A 22585-nucleotide genomic window follows, 5' to 3' on the forward strand; every position below is an offset into this window, starting at 1 on the left:
AATTTATCAGCTAATAAAGCTAATAAAATAATGAAATTCATCCTTTAATGACTCACCTCGTCATCTGAGTAAGAGTAAGCTGAAGCGACTGCTCCCCACACTTTGCTGGCCACATTTGCCGCCTGTTTCATGCCAGATTTAAGCACGTCAATCTTAGGTCCCGACAAGAGGGTGTCCATCTTGATGCCTGAAATGGAGTTGATGACTGAGCCCAATGACCCTCCCTGGGAGGACTTGACCAGCGCTGTCAGTGAGGATGATCTTGGACCCGGGCTTCCCGCAGTGCTGCCAGGAGTCTTTGTCTTTGCTGCGAAAGTCTTGGAGCGAGTAACAGCGTTGGGGCTGCGTTTGGGTGTATCACCTGGGGAGCCCGTTGGAGTTTTGACGGGAGGCACGGGGAGGCTGGACCTGCGCTCCATTGACTGTTTGGGCTGTGGGGTGTCGACAGTGTCTCCCTGGGCCTGCTGGAGCTCCATGCTGGAGGACTTCACACCCAGGGGGCTTCGCAGGCTCATGTACATTTCGATCTCCTCGGCCAGGTTGCGGGACACCACAGCAGGCATGGAGCGCGGCGGCTCCTGGCTGGTGACAGAGGCCGACTCTTCACGCTCGGTCACAAGGAGGGAAAGCGGGTCAGCGCCCACCTCCACGTCCTCCCTCTCCAGGGTCGGCCCTCGCAAACTAGAGTCCTCCTCGTTTGTTTCAGTTTGCTTCCTCTGTCGTTTCTCTGTTTTTATCTCCGTCCCCTCCACCTCTTCACCATCTCCCTTCCCTTCTTCTGATGCTCCTGGCCCCTCTTCCTCTTGCAGCTTTACCAGTGTCAAGTCCTGATCATCTTCATTCTCTTCTTCCAGGTCTTTGAAAAGTGCTTTGGACACACTATTAGGGGGTGGACTTTGGCCCGAACAGAGCGCTGCGGTCAGGATACGGGCGTCGGCACCCATCTGACTGGCCATGTGGTCCACGCCTTGCTCTAGGAGCATCCCAGCACGGGTTTCAGCGCTGAAGCTACAGCTGCGTTCGGCAAAGCATTTCTGCCGCTGCTGCTGAGACTGGTGAGCTACATCCCCTGATGGCAGCTCGGCCGTATCATCAGGAAAAGACACGCTATCATTCTTGCTGTGTCTCCTGAACAGCTTCCCTGTACCTGCAGAATGTGTACAGATAAAATGAAAGTTGTCTGTTTTAATTTGACTAAGAAGACTGAGAAGTCATAGCAGAGAACAAATTGCTACGCTAATTTGTGATTGCACTCTTAAACCATTTAAAATTATTTATTTTTTTAATCTTAAAGACTTGATCTTTTGCCTCACCTGTTTCCCTGCCTCCATCAAAGCTCCCTGTGGACAGCTTCACAATACTGGGGACCGGTGAGGACACATCAACAGGACTGGGGGGCTCTGCTACTGCTACAGCACTGTCCACCGAGCCAGCAATGTCACTTCCTGGTTATATGAGTACATCGTCAACAGAACAACATCAACGCACAAAGAGGAAAAGGGCTTTTCTGGTGCACAAACAACCTTCAAATGCAAAACTAGAACTGGATGTGACTGTCTGCTACATGCATCGTGTAGAATTGAAGTGCATTTCTTACCATTATGCTGTGCTTTGGAATTGTTTCTCTCTTCAGCGGCAAGGACAGCTGTGTGTGAAGGCTCCACCAGCTCCTGGTGTAGCTCATCTTTAGAGCCGTAGCCTTGATCAGACTGCCTTCCTGTGGATCACAAAAATCACACAAACAACGCTGTAACTGCTGTGAAGTTGTGGCCAGTGGTGTCGCAGCAACTCCAGATCTCAGTCACTGGTCAAATGTCATTTCTGACCTTCAGGTTTTAAAGCCTTAGGGCCTGTGTCCACATAGCGCCTTTTTCTGGCTGGGATGACCGCCCCCCCCAAAAAACGCTCACGAGGGTTTTCGTTTCTATGACAGCAATATCTTGACAATTCCTGTAGCCGCGCAGTTTTGCAGCATCGCCTCTTTGTTTTTTATCTATAGTTTGACATTTCTTTCACGATGAACACCAACCGGAAGATGCTTGCACTCATATTATGTTTGGATGAGCTTAATAGTGATGTCCCTGCTGTCACTGCTCAATCTGACAGACGTACATGTAGAGCAAGGAGGATGTGGGTGCATGACACTAACCGTTGGAGGCATCAATACGGTGAATACCATCACCTCGTCCAAGAGCTGCGGTTAGATGGAGACCGGTTCCAGGCCTATTTTAGGTTAGTCGCCGGGTACGCCGATTTTCACCGGGGACGCACGCGAGTAATTCAGGCTGACATTACCTGCTTTTCAGCGAACTCCTCTGGTAATTTAATTAAAAGGCATGGCATATGGGTCCACAGTAGCTTATTATTATTATTATTATTATTATTATTATTATTAGGTCTTATAAGAGTGGGCTGCAATGAGTACTGGGCCATCAAATCACAGCATCTGCGGTGAGAGGACACGGAATTGTGTGCGCTTTTACGCACACCGGTGTAAGTGATCACGGATCTTTGATGTGGGAAAGATGTAGCCAGATGTATTACCTGTTTTAGATACGTGGTTGTCTGTCCATCCGTCCGTCAGTAGCACGAGTCATGTGCGCCACTTCACCACCAACCCGTGCATAAAAGCGCAAACAGTCCCTCAGCCGGCAGGGAGAGAGCAGCTGCAGGGCTGTCCCTCCCTGAGGCAATGAATGAGGAAATAATCGCCCCAGCGATATAACGAAATAATAAGTCGTTATCACGAGATAACAGTGCACATACACAAAAAAAATACACAGCCGTTCTCGTCTTCCGTATGATACATATACTGTGTTAATCTTTTAATGCTACAGCTGGTGAAGTCATCATCATGTTTTATTAGTAGGATTTTTTTTTAATGTACTTAGTAACTTTGCCACCACTGTATGGGTTAGAATTGATTACATGTGTGTTGCTGTAAAATCTCTCAATTTATATAGGCCTATTGCTGGAAAAATAATTAATTTAACTAAGCTACTATTATATATATATATATATATATATATATATATATATACAGTACAGGCCAAAAGTTTGGACACACCTTCTCATTCAATGCGTTTTCTTTATTTTCATGACTATTTACATTGTAGATTCTCACTGAAGGCATCAAAACTATGAATGAACACATGTGGAGTTATGTACTTAACAAAAAAAGGTGAAATAACTGAAAACATGTTTTATATTCTAGTTTCTTCAAAATAGCCACCCTTTGCTCTGATTACTGCTTTGCACACTCTTGGCATTCTCTCCATGAGCTTCAAGAGGTAGTCACCTGAAATGGTTTTCCAACAGTCTTGAAGGAGTTCCCAGAGGTGTTTAGCACTTGTTGGCCCCTTTGTCTTCACTCTGCGGTCCAGCTCACCCCAAACCATCTCGATTGGGTTCAGGTCCGGTGACTGTGGAGGCCAGGTCATCTGCCGCAGCACTCCATCACTCTCCTTCTTGGTCAAATAGCCCTTACACAGCCTGGAGGTGTGTTTGGGGTCATTGTCCTGTTGAAAAATAAATGATCGTCCAACTAAACGCAAACCGGATGGGATGGCATGTCGCTGCAGGATGCTGTGGTAGCCATGCTGGTTTAGTGTGCCTTCAATTTTGAATAAATCCCCAACAGTGTCACCAGCAAAACACCCCCACACCATCACACCTCCTCCTCCATGCTTCACAGTGGGAACCAGGCATGTGGAATCCATCCGTTCACCTTTTCTGCGTCTCACAAAGACACGGCGGTTGGAACCAAAGATCTCAAATTTGGACTCATCAGACCAAAGCACAGATTTCCACTGGTCTAATGTCCATTCCTTGTGTTTCTTGGCCCAAACAAATCTCTTCTGCTTGTTGCCTCTCCTTAGCAGTGGTTTCCTAGCAGCTATTTGACCATGAAGGCCTGATTGGCGCAGTCTCCTCTTAACAGTTGTTCTAGAGATGGGTCTGCTGCTAGAACTCTGTGTGGCATTCATCTGGTCTCTGATCTGAGCTGCTGTTAACTTGCGATTTCTGAGGCTGGTGACTCGGATGAACTTATCCTCAGAAGCAGAGGTGACTCTTGGTCTTCCTGTCCTGGGTCGGTCCTCATGTGTGCCAGTTTCGTTGTAGCGCTTGATGGTTTTTGCGACTCCACTTGGGGACACATTTAAAGTTTTTGCAATTTTCCGGACTGACTGACCTTCATTTCTTAAAGTAATGACGGCCACTCGTTTTTCTTTAGTTAGCTGATTGGTTCTTGCCATAATATGAATTTTAACAGTTGTCCAATAGGGCTGTCGGCTGTGTATTAACCTGACTTCTGCACAACACAACTGATGGTCCCAACCCCATTGATAAAGCAAGAAATTCCACTAATTAACCCTGATAAGGCACACCTGTGAAGTGGAAACCATTTCAGGTGACTACCTCTTGAAGCTCATGGAGAGAATGCCAAGAGTGTGCAAAGCAGTAATCAGAGCAAAGGGTGGCTATTTTGAAGAAACTAGAATATAAAACATGTTTTCAGTTATTTCACCTTTTTTTTGTTAAGTACATAACTCCACATGTGTTCATTCATAGTTTTGATGCCTTCAGTGAGAATCTACAATGTAAATAGTCATGAAAATAAAGAAAACACATTGAATGAGAAGGTGTGTCCAAACTTTTGGCCTGTACTGTATATAGTCTCTGTTAGGGTAATGTCTGTGTGACATGTCATACAACTCCGGATAGACGGACACGGCCAGCACCAGCTTCTCCTCCATTTTTTCTGGTTACCAGGGTGACGAGTTCCACGATATGATTGGTTGCCTGGAAAAAGCGCCGGTGACGACACCAGCGCCCTTCTGAAAAGTTCAGAGATTTTCAACTCAAAACGCTCGGAGCGGCCGCACAAAAAAGGAGGAGCGGCCGGAAAAAAGACGCTGGGCGCAGCGCCTTTTTCCTAGGTGGCCGCAGACGCGCTCCCCTCATTGGGAACAATTGAAAAAAGACGCTGGCCTTCTTCTGGCGCTCAGAAAAAGGCGCTATGTGGACACAGGGCCTTATACATCCAAACCTCTTAACTTTAGGTACCTGTGCTACAGTGGTTGTCTGCTGTGTCTTCCATGCCGTGGCTGTGGGCAAACAGGTTGTGCTCCTCACCGTTGACCTCACTTGAGCTGTCGGCACTTCCATGACTTAAACGGTCAGCATCGCTGACTGGTGATGCAGCTAAAGACAGTACACATAAAGACAAAAAGTGGGTGAGAAACAACGAAACATAATGATAGAAAGCAGCTCAGTTTGACAAAAGTGTCTCCTGTTACGCAGCCTTATCACGTAGTTTTTCCATTCCCACCTGTGGTACTAAGTGTGGGTCCCTTCTCGGATGAGGTTTGGTGTAGAGCGTGCTTGAACTGGGCCACTCCACGAAGCACATTACGAAGCTTTGTCCACATAAAGAGGCCACTGCGGTTCCTGCTCGGCCATGGGCTCTCTAAGACGGCCTGCACACGGAGACAGAACGAAGAATGAGACAAAAACTTCTCAAATGGTTGCTGTTGTGCCTTAAATGGGACCCATTATGCTCATTATCAGGTTCATACTTCTTTTCTGGGTTTCTATGACAACATGTTCACATGCTTTAATGTTAAAAAAAAAACCACTTAAGTTTCCTCATACTGTCGCACCAGAACACCTGTATTCAGCCTCATTCTGAAACACTCCGTTTTAGTGGCTGCCTCTTTAAGCCCCCTCCCAAAAAAGCCCACTCTGCTCTGATTGGTCAGCCTTTCCGGGTCCTCGGCATTCCCCGATAAAAAGCTTCTAAACCACAATCTTCATAGCTGAAAACGTGACAGTAGGAATATGATCCAAAATCTGAGATAAAATACCATCATCTACCACGATTACATGTTTTCTTGACCTTAGCATGTAGCTACAAGTAGCAGTGTAGGTTCGTAATGTAAACATTTGCAGTAAAGTGCCTGCAGCAGATGGCTATATAAAGAAATGTTACAAGCTGACAGCAGCTTGTCTTGAAAGTAGCTACATCAAAGCTACAAAGTGCTTTCTGTCCTTTGAGCTACAGTGGAGAAATGATTTTGCAATGTAAAAGGCTATATGTGACCTTGTTGTAGTATCCATATGTGATGGCGTTCGGGTGTACTCCAGCTTTCTTCATCTCAACCAGGACTCGTACAGCCATGACAGGAAGACCCCACACACCACACAGCTGCATCACAACTCTATAACACACCTGAAAGACAGTGAGATAAAAAACATGAAAAAAAGGCACAAATAATCACAAGAATTATCGCCCTGCGGTTGTACGCCTCCATGAACCAGGCAAGTTTCTCTTACAGTTTACATCCATGTCTGTGAAAACATGGATGCTTCACATCCATTGACCCCCGAGATCTATACAATCAGCAAAGTGTCAAGGTGGACACCCAAGGTTAGTGTCACCAATTTAGCATCTGACCAAATATTTCCTCCTCTGTTCCTGAGATACAATGTTGAATATGGCCAGAAAAGTGTAACATTATGATGTCACGGTGAAGCTGACCTTTGACCTTGACCTTTGAACACATTATTTTATCCTATTATACATTTGTGTGAAGTTTTGTCAAAATCAGCCTATGAATTCTTGAGTTATGGCCAAAAACATATTTTGTGAGGTCACACTGACCTTGACCTTTGACAGCAAAAGTCTTATCAGTACATTCTTTAGTCCAAGTGGACGTCTGTGCCAAATTTAAAGAAATTCCCTTAGGGTGTTCTTGAAATATCAAAGTCACAACAATGAAACAGATGCAAGATCACACTGACCTTTGAGCACCGAAATCCAGTCAGTTCATTGCTGAGTCCAAGTGAACATTTGTGCCAAATTTAAACAAATTTCCTCATTGTGTTCTTGAGATATTGCATTCACAAAAAATAGACGGACAAGGTCACAGTGATGTTGACCTTTGACCACCAAAATGTAATCAGTTCGAGTCCAAGTGAACATTTGTGTCAAATATAAAAGATTCCCTAAGGTTGTTCTTGAGATATCACATTCACAAGAATGAGACAGACAAGGTCACAGTGACCTTGACCTTCCACCTATGACTAATCAGTTCATTGGTGAGTCAAAGTGAACGCTTGTGCCAAATTTGAAGAAATTCCCTTGAGGCATTCTTGAGTTGTCGTGTTCACAAGGATGGGTTTGCCGGCGTGGAGGCAAAATAAGAGCACCTCACCAAGAGACATGAAAAAAATATGAAAGCTCTAAGTAAAAATATATAAATATATATATAGAGTCATAACGTACCTCATCCAGCACCTCCACCTCAGTGGTCCTCATCTTCAGGAGTACGTTGTACGCCTGATGCATGGCACGGCTTTTAGACTTGGACAGTCTCACGGCTGCCGGCAGGCAGATGAACCACAGGCTGTAGCAGTGGCTGAACAGACAGCGTGCCCACAGCGCAGGGTTGGAGTAGAAACGCTTGGCCATCTTGTATGCTAGCTTGATCTCCTGTTGGATCGGACAGACATTTAAAGCATGAATGGTTTGAGAGCTGATGAGGAGGGAGGATAAAGAGTGTGGGAAGATTATTTTTGACACAGGGTAAGGTTGCATCATCCAGTCCTCACAGGGTGGGTATTGTGACTGTTTAAGTATGTACACACCTGCTTTGTCCTCTTAGCCAGTAGTGCGGGGCTGCTGGACAGACTGGCCCCTGCTGCTCTGCTGCTGATTGCTGGTCGTAACTCCCGAGGACGGTCAAATAGCTCCATACGCAGCCTGGGGAAACCTTTGTAGCTGGAGAAGGAGGGATAAGAGTGTTACAAGGTCACATGAGCACTAAGACTTTGTTTTGTTATCCATGTTTTTCTGTCTAACAGAGTTTTACGATACTGCAGAAAAAATACACACGTGTATTTGGGGGCAGGTTCAGTTCCATCATCAACTGGAGGTTCAGGAGGCATGACAAAGACAGTGTGCTCGCTCTTCTGGGACTCGTCCAGCTCTAACAGTCTCGTGTCCTCAGATGACTCTCCTTCGACCTGAAGTGAGGATCCAGAACCTTAGCGCTAGTGACAACATGACTTGAGTTGTACAAAAAGCACTATGCGGGTCATTTCCTGTCTGATGGCAGAAAGTAAACTACAAGCATAATACAATCTATGATGCTTTTCCAATTAGGCACATGCTTATTTGATTGTGGTTAGGATTCAAGGATAAAAGAAAAGCAGGAAACGTCCATGCCCCTTGGTGGAAACATTTATCATAAGGAGAAAAAGGTTAATTTATTTACCTTCTTAAAGTTAGTCACAAACATAAAAAAACAAGGCGCGAGGAAATCTGATTACAGTGTAAGCCCTGCGTTACCTTGGTGCCCTTGTCGGTGATTTTATCAGAGGGAAAAAGCTGCAAGAAGAGGAAAGGGAAAGGGACCAGAATGAATCAGAGGAAATTTTGGCTTCCTTACTCTCCCAGTGGATGAATGTTATTTTGCCAATAAAACACAACACAAAGCCTCGCTCATGGAAGGAAACCTCCGGTGGAAGAGGAAAAACACCATAAAACCAGTGTGTGGCAAGTACAGTAGATATCCGAGACTGGCATGACGCTGGGCTGGTAATCACCTTCTCCACGCAGTCGTCAAAGAAGGCCAAGCCGGTGTCCTTGTCACTGACGAAGGTGCACTCCTCAATGAAGCGGATGAATATCTGGGTCTTGGTGAGCTGGGAGTAGAACTTCTGGTGGGCTCTGTCTCTGCTTTTGAGGAACCCTGAAGGAAAAAAAAAAGAAGAGACGGTGGTGTCACTTTTTACGTTCAACTGAAATCCAGATTTCCACAGTCAAATCAGGTGTCATTGTATTTCTATCCCTCTTCAAAAACAAATGTGTGGCAGTGAAGACAGAAGTGTTAAAATGTGCCTTTCCCATCACTCTAACTGTATCTAAAATTGATCTCTAACAGTGAAGCTAAATGGAGATGAGAACCAATTTCCCAGCAGCGAACATTAGTGGAGTCTTATTATAGCCGATGAGAAAAGTGATTGATTTGTAACAACACTTAGGCTGAGTGATAGTTGAGATGCTCCTTGAAATAGAAATGCCAATAACATTAAACGTTAGGTGAAGCTAAATGAAGGTCATAAATTATGCACGAGTTACGAAGCCAAAAAGCTCAACACATCCAGGTTACATAGTGTTAGACTGCGCATAAACAAAATCATATCCTACATGTTGATTTCTGAAAAACGAGCTGTGAATCGCTTGTTTACCTTGCAGGTCGTAGAGGGAGTCTGCAGCCGTGGCCTTTTCGGAAGGCGCCTGGGTGATGGGTTTGAGGTAGGAGCGGTAGCCCTTCAGGATGGAGGCCATGAAGCGAAGGAAGGCCTCCTGGATTTCCATCTCCAGGGCCGTCTTCTTCTTGTGCCAGGTGAAGTCTGCTTCGATGGGGGTCATGTCCACTGCCGAGTTTACTAACGAGTTTTCCTGCGCTGTTTGACGGACTGAAACTAAAACACACAACAAACGTCAGTAACAACAATGCACATTAATAAACTACATATGGAACTAAGTATGGAAGCCCAAAACTGACAAAATGTAGTAAAAGGTTATCATACATGTCAGAAACACGACTGAATACATTGGTAACACCATGATTAAAATTGAGTATATAAATATAGAGCTTTATACTTTATATTTATGTGCCTGGATTACTGCAACAGCCCTCTTTCTGGCTTGAATCAAAAATCTATTAATCGACAGCAGTCTGTACAGAATACGCTGCCAGGCTTTTAACCAGAACCAAGAGACTCCAGTTAAAGCCTCTGTACACTGGCTCCCAGTATGTTTAAGATTTATCTGATTACTTTGAAGGCTCTTTATGGTCTCTTTTCCAGCTGTATCTCTGACCTCTTACAGAACCGTACACACAAGTACATGCTTTGAGATCCTCGGGCCGAGGTCTTCTATTTGTTCCAAGACCAAGCGTTTACAGTGAGGGGCCCCGAGGCACCTAGAATGATCTGCCTGAGGAAATCAGGTCATTCCTTCTTTCTTCCTGTTGATTTTATGACTTGTTTTATTTTGCAGCAGTGTGAAGAATTTTGAAACGCTCATTATAAAAAGGGCTCAGTAAATAAAAGCAAAGTACTTTGCAAACTACAAACGTGTATTATCATTATTGTTACACTTAATTGTAATTATTTGACTAACAATATGATTCCTATATTCAGTTATATTTTTGACTTGTCTGAGTCTTTCACTACATTTAATCAGTTGTGGGTCTCCATATATAACCACAGGGGGTGGACAGAGTAACATGGGCCGACAAGATGATGAAATCTATTGCAACAGCCAAAGTATTTTTCAGGCTGTGATAAAGAGTCAGCTCTATGGTCATTTTTCACTTCATAGTTTGCAGCATTGTTGTAGCCTTGGAAACAGACACATCCGCAAGCTCATGTTTATAGCAATGTCAGACCAGAAATTTTCTCCAGAAATAAATAATTGTAGTAAGGTTTTTGCTCTAAGAGGAGGTGAGGTGCAGTTTGTACCTGTGGCCAGCTGGTGGTGCAAGTTGCTCAGGGAGTTGACGAGACTCTTGCAGGGCTTCTTTGGGAGGTTCTTCCAGTTGCTGTGTCTCTTTTCGTCAGACCTGCGACACATAACAATACCACAAAGGCAGTGAGCTGGAAGTAACAGGAGAGCTGAAATAAAATAATCTGCCACGTGCTCATGGTCTAACAAATGTGCTGCATGCTGTAAATACAGACTACAAAGCAGGCAGCCACATGGGCTCAGTATCAAAGCGCAGCGTACAGGTAGATAGTGTTGGTGTCCAGATCCACACAGACAACATCAGGCGGGGGGTCGTAAAGGTCGAAGTAGCGGGAGTCCACGCCCACTATGAAAGGCAATGGAGCGTTGAGGACGCCTGCTAGGGAGAGTGGGCACAGGGGGATGTAGGGACACTGCCACTGGAAGGGGAAGATCATCTGAGCAGAGACAAGAGAGGAAAGCACAATTACTACAACCAGCCTGAGGATAATTAAGGGTTTACATTACACGCCCTGGAGGTACAAATAATCAAAGTACCATTATGCTAAAACATGCCAGTACGTTTTTAAAAGGCTATTGAGTAAAAATGTATGAAAGCTGACGTTGGCGAGCCCAGTTTTTTGCCCCTAACTCTTTACTTGTGTATTATGTCAGCATCAAACTCCTGAATTAAATCTGGGCAACTAGGACACATTTAAGGGCATATAATATGATACGCTTCTTTACTTTATTGTAACTGATTTATTGCAAAACTTCAAATGCACTTGGTGGATTTCTGATGATTGTGACATCCTGTGTATTTCGGAGAAATGGTTGGCAAAGTTCAATTATGTTCATGGAGCTGCAGAATCAACAATCAAGCTCAGTGAAATATAAGTCAAACCACTGGAGGAGAGGCAATATTTTTGGAACATTAAGTACGATGTAGTGTAATTTGTCACATATAGAGGATAGAAATAGAGGTATTTTGATGCAGACCACTCTCATGTTTTTTGGAAATGTCAGAAAATAACTGCATTTCGGTAAATGGTATGTAAAGAGCTTGAGCCCATCCTAGGATATGAGGTTCCTAACAGTGGTTTGGTGCTTTATCTTTGTATATTTTCTGAGGAAAATGTTACTGCTAGTGACAGAAATTTGGCATTTGGCATTATTTTGGCATTATTATGACTTGTCTAACTGTCTGCACAGTGAAACAGTTCACTCTTGTTAATGATAAGTTCACTTCACTGAGGGAATCCTGATTTCTGATGAAATGTCTGAATAAACATGAGAAACCTAGATGACATTATGCATGGAGAGTTAATCACACTACTGTTGAACATCTAAAACACGTTTGTCAAAAAACCTGTTCCTTTTCTCGCTGCTTGTTTTAATGTGTTTGTACTTCACAGCATTCTCCCAGAGTTTCTTACCGTCATCAAATATAAGTAGGCAAGTGACATTAATAGCTATGATAATGACAGTCCTACACACTTCTACCATATTTATGTGCTTTCTGGAGTGCTTTAAAGGCATGTGATCAAATCAATCATGAAAAGTGCTCATTACATAAATATAACTTTTCGTGATTTAGTATGGAGATTAGAGGAGGTAGAGATGGGACTGATCCTTTTAATGTCAGTAATGGAGTCACCAGAGGATCCATGATACAATATTATTGCAATTTAAAATATGTTGCCATATGCTGAGTACTGCGATAAAATATAATGCAATATATTGCAATTTACTACCTTTTTTCAATTGTAAATAATGTTACATCTGTTTCATCTAACAAGATAAAGCTTTCAGTCCGTTTATCTCACTTCAGCCATTTTATTTTTTGCAGCAGCATAATTTATCTACTGGACTGAAATAGCAATTGATTTTATCATTCTACTAAGCTACAAGAGGTTTAATTTGTATTTGTAATATTAATAATTTATGTAATAAAAAAATCAATACTGTGAGGATACGATATTGCCACACAAAAAAATTGCGATACTATGCTCTATCGATATTTTCCCCCACCTCGAAGAGTTAGACGCATTATCTAAACTCTTATTCAACTTATATATGGATGTGCAGTTGAATGCTTGTGAACCAGGCTGTGTTTCTGATCATCTCATGATCAATGCTTTTGTGTGTGCAGATGATTTGGTTATATTTTCCTCCCTACAGAGCTGCTTCATCCCAACAAGAATGATGAAAGGATAATTATGCATAAAAAGGATTATAAAGTAGTATTTTCTTGAGTACTACTTGTGGAGAGACACTTTGAAAGCTAGCACCACTTTTTTAGATGGTGCATAGAAGAGACACCCAGTGGTATTCACTGAATTCTCAGGGCAAAACATCTGTACATACATTCATAATATGGTCAGTACAGTGAAGGTCTGGCTATCCAAAAGGCAGAGAATGGGTGATAACGATGGCTGTAATGTTAATTCATTTTAACCATTAAGTATTTCATGGAACGGCTGTTTTAATATTTCAATCTTATCTTCTAAACTGAAGATTTCAGCAGATTAAACAGCCAATGTTGCAGTAATAAACACTGTGTCTGAATATGACTTCCATACTCACAGCCACCACAGCCTCGGCCACTCCGGTGAGCACAGCAGGCCGCAGTGAGTGCAGCAGGATCTTGCTCTCCAGCAGGACAAAGTGCAGCAGCGTGGCACAGTTCTCTGAGCCCAGATTCATCAGCAGAGTGCCGTAGTCTGCCCCGCTGACAGGGAGGGAGAGCAACACAGGAGATGATGAATGAGTTGATGAGCTCGGGCAGACAACGGCAAGCAAAACAGAAAGGAACTCAGGGGATGGAGTGAGTGTGAAAAGGGGTTTATAACTGGGTTTGTAACTAGAGACGGACGTGAGTTACGTAAGAGAGAAAACTTCTCATACTCACTGTTTTAAGCTTATATGTGGATGTGAAGTACTTTCTAATGTTGCTAAAAAAATATGGCTATTAAATTTCATTTTGTCAGTGCTGCTAAGAGTCTACTTGTTCCACTCTTTCTATTTACTAATGCAGTTTACATATGCTGTCAAGCTGTCAGACATTTTCAGAACCCAATACAACCATTTAGAGGGCAAAATTAATTTCCTATTTCATGTAGGGTTTCTGAGATTGTGTCTAAGCTTCGCAAATAACGAACACAAAGGCAGCAGCAGCAGTGAGTCACGTTAAGTTCAATACCAATTAGTGATTTGTTAGCTTTAACAAAAGCCTGACAATCTCCATTTTTGTGGGTTTTCAAGGAAACATTAGGCAGCATGCAGACGCACAAAGAAATGTTTATATTAACTACAAACTTATCAACAAAATGATGCAGTGTAGTGGTGGAAAAAGTGTCAAAAATAATGATGCCTGATGCTGTTTTTAGCTATTTAAACATGACTGAGTTTGTTTTCCTTTTTCTGGGATAAGACACTGCTCAGCTGTTTTTCTTTCAGACAAAGCAGAGAATACGTCAGGAAGGACAGCTCCACTCAGTTTGAAATGGAATAAAATTCTCAAAGTATAAAGAATGAGCTGAAAGTGCCGCCCTGTGTTTGACAAACTAACACAAGATATTATCTATTGTGAAATGATTAAGTGAAGCAAAGCTAGTTGTACCTGAGGGGTAAAGGTGTACACACAGGCTGGGAGAGGATCAAGGTGTCATGTGCTGAGAGCTGAAAGGAAACATTTTATAAAGTTCATTTAAAGTTATACACATATTAAAGCATACTGAGATTGACAACTACTAGTGTAAAGAGATTATTTAAAAAAATATGTCACCTGGACCAATATTCTCGGCCTCTGAGGGGAAGGAAATGACACATTGTGCATGAAGTGCGAGATGTGCCTGTTGGGAGAAAAATCCAAAATGCAGTCATTGTCTTCATCGTCTTCACGTAATTTTGATACATATGCAGCAACTACATTCAACTAACAAAATGTAAGCTTTGAGATGTGAACGGTGTGCCGCGTCAAAGGAATACTTTATCCAAACGTCACAATTTATATATCGATTTCTCACCCAGGCACTCAGGCAAATGAAGAATCCAAAAACAGAGAAATTTCTACATCAATTTAAGTCATAGGGGTCCACATCTAACAACAGGAAAACTATGTCAAAGCATCCATTTACAAACTCTCACACAACTCATGCAAGTGCCATTTATCCAGTCAAATGTTCAATACTTGAAATGACAATTACTCCTGCTCCCTTTAGAGCCAGACTCCACTGACAAAAACAGTAATTCTATCTCGCTGGACACTGGAGCTGCTGGTCTGCCGCTGCCTCGATCAGCTAGTTTGTGTTACTGTGTGACTTCGGTGTTTTAAAGGGTTAGTTCAGATTCAACAAAGTCAAACAGTAACACAGACAAACTCACTAATAGAGGTAGTGGTAGACCAGCAGCTCCAGTGTTCAGAGAGGTAAAATTACAGGATTTGTCAGTGGAGTCTGGCTTTGAAGAAAGTATCAGGTTTACTTTCAGTGCAGTTCCCCGTCGGAGGGGCTGTCTGTTTGGGTACTGAGCATATAACTGGATAAATAGGACTTGGATTATACTGCACGAGTTGTTATTGGATTCTTCGTTCACCAGAAGCATGTGAGAAAAACAAACTTCATTTCACAAATTCAACATAACACGAGGTGAAATATGCAAACTGTGATTTGGGGGGTGAAGTATCTATTTAATTCCCGCTCAACAAATCATTAAACAGTGCAGCAGATTCTTACTTTTCAATAGGCAGTGGGTGTGGGCCTGAGACGGAGAGCTTGTAGAGGAACATCAGGAACTTGCGGAAGGACTCAAAGAAGGGCCAGCGGGACAGCAGGCAGATGCACTTATTGGTGTTTACAGGCCGGTTGGGGATCATCTTCTTCTCCACAGTGGTGAGCAAGCCCAGCTGGATCTTCTGCTTCTCGCTCAACTGATCCACTGGATGTGGCTCGTAGAACTGGATGGCTGATCCATACACCTGGAACCAGAGATGGATAAAGTCCTTTGGTTACATTTTCAAACTTTTTGCCTTAATAGCCAGTTTTACCTCTTTTCAAAGAGTACATTAAATCAGGTATCAATGTTCTGTCTCACCTTTTCACCAGAGGAGATGGTTAAGACGAATGTAGAGAAGACAGGCAGAGGATCTCGTGTGTTCGGTGCCCAACATTCAATCTTGGCACCCATGGGCAAACAGAACAGAGGGACAGATTCTGACAGAGGAAAAGACTCGTAGTCCTCTTCTGGGTAACGAAAGATGAGACCTGGAGAACAAAGGTAAAGACACATAATAATTATATACTCAAGTGCTACTATGATGCGGTCAAGGTGTTGTGGGCCTATCATCGAAACACCTGTGAAGGAGGGTACCCACCTGATGACCCCAATGAAGCATTTACCCTCCCTAAAACCCCCAACAGCCCTCCCCAAGCATGGCCCTAACTCTAACCCACAATCGCAAGTATGTGCAACAACAACTGACTAGTTAAAACTCCACCTCAATTAAAGTTAGGTAGGGAGTAGGGAGATGTAGCGTGTATGGATGTCTCTCCTTGGCTCTGCCTTTCCTTTGCTCCGTCTTACTTTTCTATCCATCAAACCCTTTGGCTCCCACTCGGATGCCCAGACAGCACTATCACTCCCACCTGTAGTCTCAAGTATGTGCATCAGGGATTGCAACTTCTAGTTCTAAACCGAACTGAACCCTAATGAACAAAATACATCCAAATCCAAAAGTTTATATAGTGACTGAAACTTTCAGACAGGCTACAATTCTGGCTTTATTTCTCTGCAAGAATTCAACAAAAGAGGCTCATTTGAAGAGTTTCACTTGCAGGAAATAACTGTTCTGCTCCTCAGCGTTGTTTGTTGAGATGTCGTTCTGACAAGACACACACATTCTTAACTGAACATGCGCGTACACAAACAAGCCTGCAGACACAAAAATAATGGGCGTGGCAGGAAGTGCCGTCATCAGAGATGAATAAACAGCTGCCTCACAGGAAAAAGGCCAGCCAAAAAGATAAAGCCAGCGTGTGCGTCTGCATGGGTGTGTTTGTACACACACTCACATAAACACTGATTAAACGCGTGCTGGTGAATTGTATCAAAGGCCAAGCTGTTCAAGGAGTGTTCAGTCAGTGAAAATGTCACAGAAGCGTTGAGAAATGCCGGCTGTAATAAGCACTGGCTATCTACGGGGAGATCAGATACACACTGAAGGTGCTGCTCGCTTGAACTTTGTAACAAAAACATAACAGAGGCTGATTGCGACAGCATACAAATCTGCACCATTTTTAATTACACCAGGGTCTACACTCAAATTTAAAGCTGTGTAAGACATTTTTGAGCTAATGTTTAACCAAATTTAAGACCGATTTTTGACTGTAATATATATGTGTATGCAATCCCATGCAGAGGCAGGTATTATGTAGAAATATGTTTATTAGAATGAGTTAGATTAATCTACATTTCGCCAACAGGTAAGTGCAAGTCTAAGGTAGAAAGACAGTTTTAGGTTCAGTGGTAGATTTAAAGATTTGTAACATCTGAAATATGGACTTTCATGCAGAAGAGCTTGACTCATTTTCACAAAAAAAATAAATTAGATAAAATGTTTGAGTCAATTAAGACCTCAGAAATTCAAATTTTATACAGTTTTTATGACTTTTAAGGCCTAATATTTATAAAATTTAAGACATTTGAAGACTTTTTAAGGACCTGCAGACACCCCGTACACTGCATTTTCATACCAATACATCACATCATTTAACAGAAAGACTATTTATTATTATTGCAAAACACTGTTAACTCCAACTGTTACTGCGTATGGAAGCGGACTATATACATTTTTTCTTTTTCACAAATTTAAGAGAAAACTTCATAAATACTCTATTGTCTAACGTGCAATATAAAATCAAGGTAACTGCAGACCTCATTGCTGTCAATTTCTAACATGGTGAGCCCTCAGAAAAATAACTAACTTTTACTCACCAGCTTTGTAACTGATGGAGTTAGACGCAGATACTGACTTCTTGTAACACAAGAACACATTGGATCCCCACTGAAAGATTAAAAACATACATTACACATCTGAATTTCAAATGATGATGCATGAGTACTAGTTCAGGAATCTAAAAATCAGACTTACCATGCCACAGTTGAGGTTCTTATCCACCTTGCAGAAGGTATGTGGTGGCGTCTCGCCTTTGCTGGTGATAATGACGCAGATGTCTGTCACTGCCAGGGAGTTCTGAGGCTGGACGGGCGGTGCTCTGCGCAAGGTGATGAAGATGCGCTGCGAGTTGGCAGAGCTGTTGTTAACGTTGGCGCAGCGGCCGTATGGTGTGGCCTGGATGACCTCGCAGCCGTGGATCAGACGCTCCTTGCCCTCGTAAAGCACCCTGATAGACACAACAGACAGTGGGTAAAAATGTTAGCTCAACACTTGGAAAATGATGAGGCGCATATTGTGCCTCCATCACAAATGAAGATGAGATTATGCACAAAAGTCTGCAGCAGAGAAAAATAAAGATGTAATCCTTCAGTAAATGCTGGTATTACAATGACTCATACATACTACAAAGCTCTCACAGACAATTAGGTAGCTCTGAAAGAGTGCTATCCTGGATTCAGCTCTGCTGTCAGGCATGGCTTTCATTTCTTAAACAAGCCCGACTGCCAAAAGACACATAACTCACATTCTAATGATGCAACAGTTTAGTTAATGCTGCAAAACAAAAGGGCATTCAAGTTTGAAGCTAACAGCAAATTAGGAGTTTGAAACAGACAGCAAGAAAGACAGAAGACTGTAAAATAATCCAGGAATCATCTGGGAATTTCTGTGAGGTGCTCAAGAAAAACAACAACCAACACAACAAATAGTGGATGTTTCCTGCTGGTGTGGTTTCCCCAAATGGCAAAGGTGTCAACCACAACATGAATAATGAGGTAAACAGTCTAAAGCAAAGGCTTTCAGAGTATCCTCTGAAAGCAGAATTACCAGGGTGGATCTTGCAGGGAAAACATCACATCGATAAAGGAAAAGATGCTTTCTTACTGCCATCTGTCTAGTTTATTTTTCCATCAGCCCTGAACCAAGTCATGCTTTATGACAGTATGCAGACAACAGAATACTTGGAACAGTGACAAATTCAACACAGTAGAGACATTGATAAAACCCCAATTTTACTTTTAAATGCGTTGAAGTTGTTGATGTTTTTCATAGAGTGTAAGAGGGAAAATGAGGACATATCCAACTCTTTAGTTGCCATGCTATCGCCATATCGTATCTACACTATCGTCACTATCTAACTTTGTCTGTGTGTGGATTGTTGCTGTGCAGGAAGTATACAGCGCATTTGTCAATATCTTTTAGCTGAGAACGGCTGGAAACAACAGTGATGAGGATGGTGAGAGTCAACCAAAACAGTAAAGTTGCACAAAAACTATAACCTAACAGCCTGTTTAAACCTGGTATGAACATACATCTTTGGTGATCTGATCACAAGTGGACAGCGCTAAATACAACTCTAGACGACCACCAAGATGCACTGTGATCCGATCACTTGAACCACTTGCTGAGGTAAACTAGGACGCATTTGACCACACGTTTTGTAGTGTAAACTAAATAATCCTGATGCAAGGACTCTAATAATTGGTGAAGGATGTGGTGGTTGTTTTGGTGACAGTGTAGTAAAAGCTCCTTAACTTACACATTTTATGTCAAGTTAGACACCTTGCTTTGGCTTATGGAAGGAAACTTGATGAATTCTGCTGACAGCTATATCTCGACCGCTAACATGACTAGCAAGCATGCTACAGAGCAGCTAGCAGAGGAGTGGATGTAATAAATGTGCGTTGGGCAGTAATGAAATCTGAACTCAAGCGGTCAGCTGGAGACGCATAGGTACCGGTACCGGTGTGAACAGGGATGTGTCTCGGCTGCCACTTGTGTTCGGATCACTGAAACGCATGTTAACACCAGGTCCAAACAGGCTCTGTAAGATGCTAAAGTGCTCTGTTGAGCTAATGGGATAAATCTAGTGGCTTCATCACAAGGACGTACCAATCGATACCAGTACAGGTACCTGTAATTCTTTTGTTGGTTCTCAACTTTCTCTCTGTGATAACTAGGGATGCGTGTGATAAGTCGTCTAAAAGATTAAACTTCCGCCCCCTTGCTAGTCGGCACCAGAAAATATTAGTCGGTCAAACCTATTTGTGTTTTATTCATGTACAAGGCCGCTTAACTGTCATGTGGCCGCCCGCCACTAGTGGGTGCTACAGAGCAGTCAGACAGCAGACCCTTCCCCGCGGTAATGCTCGTGTACACTGGAGTTTTAAAACAGCACAGTGGGACATTGGAGAGACGTCCTCTCGCTAAACCAGCACGGTTTGGCAGTACTTTGATCTAGAAAATGAAAACAAGATAGCATGTAGGCCGTTCATACTGCACGGTGCAAAATGCCTCTCATTTCAGCTGAAGTTTAATTATAATTTAGATGGGTTTTTTTTTTCATTTTTGTCGAATAATCTGCAAGGTTCAATGAGCCCCACGTTTCAGAGGCAATTTATTTATTTTAGATGTTATTTTAGTGGTTAACTTTTGACTGAGTTGCCGTCATGTTCACGTTTATACTGCACGGCACAAAGTGTCTCATACTTCAGCGGCATTTAAAATCCGACATGGTTGTTGAAGATCGTGATTAAAGGATTCAAAGGGCATTTAATGCACACAATATTTTTTGGGGACAATGTTTCAAATACTTAACGATAAATTGTGCTAAATTTTGACTGTTTTCTGAGTGTTTTCCCTTTTTTAGACTAGTCGACTAGCAATTAAAATGTTCAATTCGTCAACGGGGAAATAAGTCGCCAGGAACATCCCTAGTAGTAACAAAAACTTTCTGAACAAGCTGTAGGGCGTGATGTAGTTGACTAAAACGCAATTCTGTTCCTCTACTCTTTTCTAATCACTCATAAAGCTATTGATTAATGCAGCTTTAAGTCTTTGAAGTTCACAGAAAACATTATGCTCACAGAAAAGACAAACTCAAGCTCTCCCTTTCACAGACTTTCCATTTGCTTTCACTGGAAATATCTGGAAGGAAACTTCTTAAATTTCTCAAAAACAGTTTTATCCATTTAAATTTACAACACTGGTGTAAAAATCTGGCAAAAAGCGTGCACTGCAATGCTGCAGTATAAACACATCAGTCCACATTCAAACTGATTTAGGAAAGATTTAGAGACAATGAGTAAGAGGCTGAAAGTGTGGCTCTATGGTGAGGATAATCTCTGGTTCTTCTGTTCTACAGAGAGGATCAGTGTGTGGTCAGCACCACTGACTTTCTTCTTAAAGCTCTGGTTTCTCTTTAAGGCCTCAGTGAGAAGCCCGCCTTCAATGGGCGATGTGATTCAGACATATTTACCGGCTGACTCATTCAAATCCCAGACAGTAAGGGAAACTTTCATATTGCGATGCTCATATCCAACGGGCACTCTGAATGTAATAAAACAATATGGATTACTGCCAAAATGTTTTGTGCATCCCCAGTCTCAGTTTTCTTATCACTCCCACCGAGGAGTATCACACAGCTAAAAGTTGCAGTCAGGAAAGCAATCAGTGTCCTACTGTGTTGGATTTTCTTTTTTTTTTTTTTTTTGCATGACTGCAGGGCTTCCATGGCAGCATGCTCCGTGTCCTCCCTTTCCATCTGGACAATGCCATGTGGGAGGCCAAACGCAGTGATTGCTGCCCTCTTTTAACTAAGACAGACCCCAAAACACATTTTTTAATCTTGTGCAGGCTATGTGGGCAGCCATCACAGATATAACAGTCCTGCAACACTCCATTTATTCTGAAAAGAATGCAGGACAAACCTAAAGAGGCCAGGAGGACAGCTGCCAGCGAATTCTCATTTAGGCAACAAAAACAGAGTCCTAATGGGCACAGTGAGTCGTGACGCCGTGGAGCCCCGGGCTGGGAATGCTGGCTTCACTGACAACAGAGGTGGCAGAAAGAAGAATCAATGATTTACAGGTTGCTAGTTTTTCATTTATTCTTTCAGTGGATAGCAGGTGGGACAGAAATCAGCTGATGGGAAGATGTTATGACACGGCCAAAAATATATACTGACCCTCTGTGTGTCAGCTCAACTGAAACAGAAACATCAGGAAGTGAGCCAATGCCATAATGCATTTACTTATGGTATTCTTATTAAACCACACAAGCAACCAATCATTAATTTTACACTGGGAGTCTCTTCATATCATCCCTGTTTGCAGCAGCACAGAAAAGAAGCTTGTGAAATCTGTTATTCAGTCTCATTAAGCTGCATGACTGATTTGGTGCGTCAAGCAAAGAAAAAATCAAACAAACCATAAAGCAGCTCGACAGTGACTGTGAATCCTTGAATGTAACATTGCTTCTATTTTATCCACCCCATATGTCCGTTAGCATGCTAAGCAGGGTTGCGCAACCACTTTAAGGAAACCTGACTTGACATACGATCTTCTGTTTATGCTCAGTGCAGTGACGGCTGCAGGGTTTCATGAGGGTTTTATGTGGTTCTGTAGATTACAGCTACATTTATCTGAAGGGAATCACATTAATAATGTGGAATGAGCCAAATTCACGAGACAACAGGTGGACACCAGTTGTGATCTTTATACAGCAACATCAGCTTTAATTGGAAGTCTGACTTTGCAGGGGAATCTTTCAGAGAGCAGCGCCGAGTCTCTTGTAACTGGAAACTCCAGTTTGTTAGTGGGACACACAAAAAGGCTTTAGACAAAGACTAAGGTGTGTGGAGAGCTGAAATGCCTCAGGCAGTTGCGTCATTGTCCTTTATAAAGCATAGTTAACCGACACAAAGCACCGGTGATGAAATGTAGGTAACGTTTTTGGCTCCTCTGTGAATAAGTAAGAGCAGTTGTGGCTTTAGGCTTACTGGATTTGATGAGGTGAATCATAACGGAGTTCCCTCTTAGAAGATAATAGAGGGGAGCGGGAAAATTGCATCAATGGACAGGAGTGAAGAGGTGTGGCTGAGAGGAAGGGAG

At 42.6% G+C, this 22585-nt stretch overlaps 1 protein-coding gene across 2 annotated transcripts in view; it reads right to left on the minus strand.

Annotated features, from left to right (window-relative positions):
* The window catches only part of dennd4c (DENN/MADD domain containing 4C), a 48495-nt gene that overhangs the window by 4933 nt on the left and 20977 nt on the right, over positions 1-22585 (minus strand). Inside the window, exons 3-23 of one of the 2 annotated variants that reach the window (XM_033609672.2) lie at positions 17670-17922; positions 17513-17582; positions 15614-15783; positions 15256-15497; positions 14307-14373; positions 14142-14200; positions 13106-13250; positions 10802-10977; positions 10537-10637; positions 9256-9492; positions 8611-8756; positions 8354-8392; positions 7898-8028; positions 7651-7783; positions 7289-7495; positions 6104-6232; positions 5333-5480; positions 5068-5205; positions 1598-1717; positions 1314-1445; positions 57-1147 (exon numbers count right to left, since the gene is read on the minus strand). In XM_033609672.2, coding sequence (XP_033465563.2) covers positions 57-1147; positions 1314-1445; positions 1598-1717; positions 5068-5205; positions 5333-5480; positions 6104-6232; positions 7289-7495; positions 7651-7783; positions 7898-8028; positions 8354-8392; positions 8611-8756; positions 9256-9492; positions 10537-10637; positions 10802-10977; positions 13106-13250; positions 14142-14200; positions 14307-14373; positions 15256-15497; positions 15614-15783; positions 17513-17582; positions 17670-17922 — 3934 coding nt within the window. The remainder of the gene's footprint in view (positions 1-56; positions 1148-1313; positions 1446-1597; positions 1718-5067; positions 5206-5332; positions 5481-6103; positions 6233-7288; positions 7496-7650; positions 7784-7897; positions 8029-8353; positions 8393-8610; positions 8757-9255; positions 9493-10536; positions 10638-10801; positions 10978-13105; positions 13251-14141; positions 14201-14306; positions 14374-15255; positions 15498-15613; positions 15784-17512; positions 17583-17669; positions 17923-22585) is intronic. The other variant, XM_033609674.2, reaches the window with a different exon arrangement.

Source organism: Epinephelus lanceolatus, chromosome 22 (genome assembly GCF_041903045.1).
Source record: "Epinephelus lanceolatus isolate andai-2023 chromosome 22, ASM4190304v1, whole genome shotgun sequence".
Taxonomy (NCBI): domain Eukaryota; kingdom Metazoa; phylum Chordata; class Actinopteri; order Perciformes; family Serranidae; genus Epinephelus; species Epinephelus lanceolatus.